The sequence below is a fragment of the Muntiacus reevesi genome, chromosome 1 (genome assembly GCF_963930625.1).
Source record: "Muntiacus reevesi chromosome 1, mMunRee1.1, whole genome shotgun sequence".
In the NCBI taxonomy this organism is placed as follows: Eukaryota; Metazoa; Chordata; class Mammalia; order Artiodactyla; family Cervidae; genus Muntiacus; species Muntiacus reevesi.
Window position 1 is genome coordinate 134,717,796 of NC_089249.1, and position 7,761 is coordinate 134,725,556.

The 7,761-nt window shown below is 32.7% G+C and overlaps 1 protein-coding gene across 1 annotated transcript in view; it reads left to right on the plus strand.

Annotated features, from left to right (window-relative positions):
- LRRC40 (leucine rich repeat containing 40) overlaps positions 1-3,014 on the plus strand; it is a 38,018-nt gene extending 35,004 nt beyond the window's left edge. Inside the window, exon 15 of the mRNA XM_065911163.1 lies at positions 1,524-3,014. Coding sequence (XP_065767235.1) covers positions 1,524-1,629 — 106 coding nt within the window. The 3' untranslated portion in view covers positions 1,630-3,014. The remainder of the gene's footprint in view (positions 1-1,523) is intronic.
- The last annotated feature ends 4,747 nt before the right edge of the window (positions 3,015-7,761 follow it).

The following is a 7,761-nucleotide window of genomic DNA, read 5'->3' on the forward strand; positions in this document are numbered from 1 at the left end:
CTGCATATAATGGTTTAACATTTTACTTTACTAGGGAAGCACTGATATCTTTGGTACCTTATTTACTGAATTATAGAAGGCAAGTGAGTTGATTCTTGTTATGTTCCATAAGTGTATTCTATAAAGTCTCTGTGAAAACCAACTTAGCAAATACTGAACCATTACTCCCTAAGGGAAGCACAGAGTTAGACTCTTTCAAGCTTCTGGTCACATTTTCATCAACCAACCAACACATAATCTTGTGTTATGTGTGTTTCTGTACTAAGATGCCTTATTTAATATTGTTGATTCATTCATATTGAACTATGGCCAAACAGTGCTATGATTTATGCCTGAATGAAGCTTATCTAACGTGTGTATTTTCTCTGTAAGATACATGACATCCTTCATGTGCTTAGGAAAACTAGAAATACATCAGGATTATGCTGGCAGGCTGTATTAAACAGCAAAATCACCAAGAAAAAGTACAATAGTACACAAAAAAGTCACACTAAATAGGCTGTGGAAGGAACACTTGTTTACAGTATGAGAGCTGAAACAAGACAGAGCATCACCTTTTTTGATCTCAGTGTCAGGTGACTCGGATTTTTTGCTGCTCTGTGCATGTCCAAAATGATCTTCAAAGTGCCCCATGAATTGATTTGGAGGTGACTAATAAATTTTAGTGAGCAGGCAAACTAGCAAATTTGGAGTCTATGAGTAATGAAGATTGACTATAATTAACTTTTTTCTATAAATTAAGAAAATCAATCTTTAAAAGAATTCCCATAACACACAGATATATTTGAAGATATAATTTAGATCTACTGTATAATATGCTGTGAATCCTTTGACTGTTCTTTATAGAAACACTTAAGTTATTGAAAATTAAGAAAAAAATCTTAAAATTTATTTCATTAAATTAAGTAAATCAACCAGCCCGTAGATCTTAAACTGTCATTTCAGAACATTTAAATAGATTTCATTAGTGCGTCTGGTCAAGGGAGGAAGTATGAAGGCAGACGTGTTAACATTCCTGGTGTGGATAGGATATATTGACTATGTTATAGTCTTTGATATGAGTATTTGTTAGTTTGCTCATTCTAACACATGTGTAAATATAATTCAACCATTTAGCATATGGGCATTATAAGATTAGGAGGTGATGGGTAAAATGATAATTCATATCACAACTCTTCTATTTAATAACTATAATCTTGGACAAGTCTTTATCTTCTTGAACTTGTGTTTCCTGTTTATAAAATCAAAATATTAATGGTGCCTACATCATAGAATTGTCAAGATCATTAAGAGAGTCAGTGAATGTAAGTTACTTAGAACCATACCTTTCACGTAATGAGTATTCAATTAATGTTATTTCAGTTATTATTATAGTTGCAATTCTAACTGTTTAAGTGCTTAGACTGAAAAGGGACAATTCAAAAAAAAATACACATATTTTACTTATGAAATAGTAAATGAAATTAGAAGAAATGCCTCGCTAACGGAAAATGTTAAAATTCTGATTTCTCTCTTTTGTTTAGGACATTGCTACTAGATGGTAATCCATTCCGTGTTCCTCGAGCAGCCATATTAATGAAAGGAACAGCTGCTATTTTGGAATATTTGAGAGACCGAATTCCTACTTAAATTGCAGTCATCACATAATCTTGGTCATGTTAATTCTTAGACTTCTTAAATTGCTAACTAACATTTTTCTAAGGTATTATCTTCATTTATGATGGTGTAACCACGTATTGTGTTCATACATTTGTTCTAAATATTTTGCATAAGATTTATGGAAGAAAAAATTCAGTCATTCCCACATAGCAAACAATTTCTTCAAAAGTGAATTTTTATTTTAGTTAAATATTTTTATAATGACAAAGCATTTTTGTAGAGATGGATTTTTTTCCCATTTCTACTTGTGTTACGTATATTATGACTAACTGACTTGAATATGACCATCCAATTTCTATCTTTAAACTTTTTTTTAAATTCCTATCTTTTAATTGACTATACAATTGAACTGAATTTTATTTAGTATTGTTCTTTGGCATTTAAAAAAAATAAGTCTTTTCATTATCCATGATAAGACTTTTGTGATATGGTTGGTATCAGTATAAGTTTCAAATTAATATTTATTGTCTTGTTTTGTTTTAATATGGTTGAAATGTTTTTTCCTAGTCTTTTTACATGTTTCGTGAAATCATTTTACCGGCATTTCTAATGTCACAGAAATGGTACACAAGATATAGTTATTGCTGGAGAAAGTAGTAAAAGTGTTGTTTTAATTGCTCTCACAATTTTGAATTTAAAACTTGATTGGACTTTTTTTTCTAAGATGCTTTAGTACTAAGTTTCCATACAACAACCTAGTATTTCTAGATTCAACACATTTAAAGAAATTAGATCTGCATATTTTCCCCTCAGAGTGTGAGCATTTAAACAATACCTTTTGTTCTTTAAAAAAAAAAAATACTGAAATTTTATTAATTTTATAGATAACAGCAACAGAAAATAAGAGCATATACCGCATAGAAATCTTGAAATGTATTTTATTTAAATACTAAGCAGATATTTGTATATATAATTACTCTGTTGATGTGTTCTGATCCTTCCTTTTGCATTTTTTTTTAAATTTCCAAGGTCTTAATTTTTAAATTTGCTAGTAATGTTGTTAAGACTAAATTTGTAGTCATGCGGTAATTTTCTAAAAAGTAATTTGTTATAGGTGAACCGGATTTAATAAAAATTAAATATAAACATCTGTATTTACACCAAAAATATCAGAAGTAGGCTAGTCAGTCATTATAAAATGTACTATGTGATTCTATTAAGTAACCAATTGATAGACGGTATTAACTAGTTTATATAAATAGATGGGTGGACAGGTAGGTAAGTAGGTAATAGATGGATGGATAGATAGCTTTTGGGTGATTGAGACATACTCATATTATGAAAAAAACCATTGCTAATAAAGATAAATACTACATGTTCATTAAAAAGTTACATTTTTCAAATATTGATTACAATGTTTATGTTTTTGTTTTAAAAGAAACATTCCCTTTTCATACAACAACTCTGTTGCTGCCTAAGAAATCAGCTTCCATATTAAACAAAAGACACTTTACAATAAGGTGACATTTTATTATTTATACAATAAAGAGACTTTTATGTTATTCAAAACACTTTTTTAAATACTGAAAAAGTTGAGTACATCAAAGCCGAAAAATGGCTTTGCTATACACTGCACAGCATTAGTGTAGTCCCTGTATGTTGTGTCTGTACAGAAGCATCTTCAGAATGCATTCTAATCACGTTGTACACCTTCACTGCTTAGTGTCAATACATAGAATAAAACTGGAGAGTACAGCTTGCATTTGCGAATTAACTGACAAAGTAACTTCATTGATTCAGTAAATTTAAAATATAGATCCATAGGAGTTCTTTGCACATAAAGTGAAGCAGCTTTCAAGGTTGTCATGGTCTCATACAGCAAAAAAACCCATTAACTACATTCACAATCTATGTTAATAAAGTAGTAAATATGTCTTCATTCAGTTTTTATTTACATCAATATGTAGTTCAACTAAAAAGTACTGTTGTGATACAGTAGTTTTTTTTAACACATACAAAAATGACAATTTTTATATATAATTTAAGCTCAAAATCACAATTATCTCAAAATATTAATTACAACACAGCCATTTCAATTAAACATGTCATGATTTAACTTTTTATAAAATGGTAAAATTTTTTATTAAAGTAAGTGATTTGTTTCGAATTGGCTAGAGTTCACCATGTAGAAAACCTTAAATGTTAAGAGGTGTTTCCAGCCCCTCCCACCCAAATTTGTATACAGCCACCTAAGCTAGCAAAGAGACAGAAAAGGCCCCAATTTATAAAGATTAAGCCTCTTTTGCTATACTGCTGTGGCTTATTGTTTCTTCCATAAAAGCTTTACAAGGAGAGTGTCAATAAACTATGCAGTGAAATGCATGCATTAATATACAGTATGTCTATGTAAAATGTTAGCATTTAGTATACATTAAAATATTCACAAAGACTGCAAAAGAAGTCATAAATAAAGAAGCACTTCTAAGATCTACCAGTTGCAAATTGTAAACTTGAAAAGTATTTAATAATATAATGGAATTTCTTTGAACACAGATCCCAATTCAAGTTCTTTCTCTGGCTAAAGGAGCTTTAGTTACTTGGCCTTAAGATGTCACTGTTGTGCTGCACATATGGTAGAGAAATCAGATGTCAAAAAAGAGTATGAGTCTAGAGACTGTCTTCATTTTATTAAAACTGTGGCCCAGTGTTGCATCTCTGCTTAGGATTTAGTTTTTAAACTTACAGGAGAGTGAAATATTTCACTAACTGAATTATATGACCTCAAATGAAAAGTGGAAAATGTGTGTGTGTGCATGTGTTTAGCATATGGAAAAATATTAAATAAATAGGTGGAACTAGAGCTTCATTATACAATAATAAAAGGATTATGCCCCAAAATAACTGAGGTCAAAAGAAATCAACTATAAAATATTTTAGGAATGAAAAGAATTTTCATGGATACTTAAAAATCCTAAAAACATAGTATCTACTATCCTTTTAGTTCTTAACAAGCCAATTAAAATTTTATCATCTTTGTTTAGAATTGCTGCTGTTAATTTAAGATTTCTTCCCTGAATAGAAAGAGACTATAGTTCATATTATACTTTATTTTTATACAGCTGGGTGGGGGCGTGCCCTTAGGTGGTTATAAAGTGGGAAAATAAAACTACAGTATCTGTAAATCTTACTTTTGCAAGGTTATTTTTGGTGGTCTTTAAAATTTATAAACAGACTTTAGTAGCTTTTTACCTCGTTTTCAACTAGGAAAAAAATTCCCCTTTCATACGAAGACAGTGTCATTGTCCTTAAGCTTCCTTTAGTCCCTTCTGTGCACTGAATACAGAGAGAAACTTGATTGGCTCTTGAAATTAAAAATATCTGGTTTATGTATCAATTATTTTTCACATCAGTACTAAGGCTTGCATTTTTGAGGAGGAAAATGTAGTTGAGGATGATAATGAGAAATGCCTAAACATCATAAAGCAGTATTAAACATTTATTGCATTCCATTGACACTAGGTGTCATCAAAGCTGAAACCAAATTTTCTAGAGTAAAACATAAAACATTTCTTTCTGCCCTGAACAGATGCCTTTCCACATTCAAGACCAGTAAGAGTTCTCTGTGTGGAAAGACTGCAAGTATTGAAAATAAAACTTATTACAGCAGTACATTCTGAAAATAAATTACCATAGCTAATACGGGAACTGCTTTATATTCTATCTGCCTGAGAGTTTCATCTTGGTTTTCCTGTGGACTATTCAAAAATTACATAAGATTTCCTGACTAAATAAGGAAAGGGGAAGAGGGACAGAAAGACACAAAGAAATATAAGGTGATTTTTTTTTTTCCCTCCATTCATCAAATACTCTTCCTAATCTAGCTAATATAGTGGTCAGTTGACCTGCATACCTGGGCATTATTTAACTCGTTACTTTACCTGTGCAAAACGAGTGTGCAAAGAAAAACACCTATGTCTGTCTATACAGAGACATAAAACCTGAGTTTCAATAAAAAGTTTCTAATATAAGAAAACTTCTTAATGTAGGAAAATAACTTTTAAAGGGCAAAAAATACCTTTGTACAATATAATCTGCTAACTTTAAAACTTCAGTGTGCATAAGCATCACATATTTTATAGGAGCCAACAAAAAACAACCATTTACAATTGTCTTAACTATAGCTTAGATACCCATATTTTAATTTCTAATGTCTATATTTTCATTCCCCTGAATTCATTAATTTTTCTAAAAGAAAAAAGTTAAAAGCACATTCAGATATGAGGACTGTGATGAACAGTTCCTGCTTTTTTCTAAATATTGAGGACCTAGGAGATTTGGGGTTGCTAGGCATATAACAATGCCAAGCCACAAAGGAATTCTAAAATGCAAAAGAAATATAATCTATTTTTAAAAGAAACTATTTGGAAAAATATTTTGTGGATAGAGTTGGGCCAAAGTCTGCAAGAAGTCATTCTTACCTGCAGGCTCCCTTTCTGCCAATGATTCACTCTTAAAAACTCCTTTCTCTACACTCCATTTCCTTAGCTTTCATTTTATTTCATTTCTTTAGTTTTCCATTCTTGAACCCTGATTTGTGCCAACTGAAGCTCCCTGGTTCACATTCAGCCACCAGGGACAATGTCCTCTTCATTTATCTACATCTATTAATCTGTCTTCTGGAGCTCAGTTTTCTGGGATGACTTGCTGGCCCCCTCTCACATACCACTTAACTACGTATTGGGGGATACTCTGTTTAAATGACTGCACTTATCATGAGATACTGATTTAAGGCTATTTCAAGACCTACATAATCCCTGGGCTGTAAACATCTCAGAAGCACACTGAGAAAATTTTATAGAAAAATGAGTGCAGGTTGCTTCTCTACTTTGCCCCCAGATGACATTGTCATTAATCATGCATTTGTGTCAGTTTAAGTCACTGACATTTAGAAGAGGAAGCCAACTGAACCAAAAGATTTCAACCCTTGCATCTGTAGTTGGACAGAAGGGCCCTTTGAATCCTTGTATTGACAGGTGAAGGGACTCTGCACAGTTTCCTTGAGTGCTGACCTTCTTTGGGGTCAGCAGGCCTGGCTTGGGGAATAGGGTGGGAAATGCATACGGCAGGTAAGGGATTAGAGGCATTAGCTTAGGGAACTCTGCTGTCTTGCTTCCTTGTTTATATGACACTTGCTTGAGGATCACTAGAAAGATTTTGACTTGTGCAGAAAGCTAGAATCAGAGTCACACTTTCTCTGCCAACAGATTTGTTACCATGGGAACCAATGCAGAAAATGAAAAAAAAAAAAGCTGGGAATTAAATAGGGAGAAAAACTGATAGAGAGTTGGTTTTTACATGGCAATTTGAGCACTTGAAATGTAAAGAAACAGAATATTCCTTATGTGGCCAAACCAATGAAAGCAGACAAAATGACTTGTTGGTATCTGATCCTGGAGACTTATCTGGGGATACAGGAAGAAAGCAGTAAGTGTGCTGTAGTTTGGATAAGGGGGTCCTTGTAAAACCTCTGGTGATGTTGATGGACCTGGTGATGAGCAGCCCAAATGTTAACTTTATGATCAAAGGGACCCTTCAAAAGGCACATGCATGCTTAGCTTAATAAATGAAAGCAGCTTGCTGTAACAATCTTCACCTTTCCAAAGCTCCACACACTGCCTGCCAGGAGTGCTGCACACCTAATATCTTATTGCTTGAAACATCTTTTCAAATACTAAAATATTAGCAACAGCAAAAGCAGTTTTCTAATCGGTGGTTCCCCCTACCCCTTCACAAGACAGCTTTTGTAAGTAGAATTTAAATTTGTTTTATGTAGAAAACAATTGTTTTATCCGATACAAGTCTTCCTGTGTGCCCTCTTTTGTTGTTCTGGAGTTGATAATAAACTGATCAAACCAGAGTAGGATATCAGGACAATCTATAATAAGGACTTGGGAGCTTCAACCTATCCTGAGAAAACAGACCTATGTATTACACTTTCAGAGGCTCTAAAGGAGATAGCTGTCTTATTCTCCAGTTGGGCTACTTTCTGAAATCCTATGATTAAATACCTGATTCTGTGACTTCCACCTTTGGCCTGTGTTTAAGTATAACTGCCCTAAGGAGAAGAGGGAAGGTCACACTAGAGAGGAATTGATTTTACCT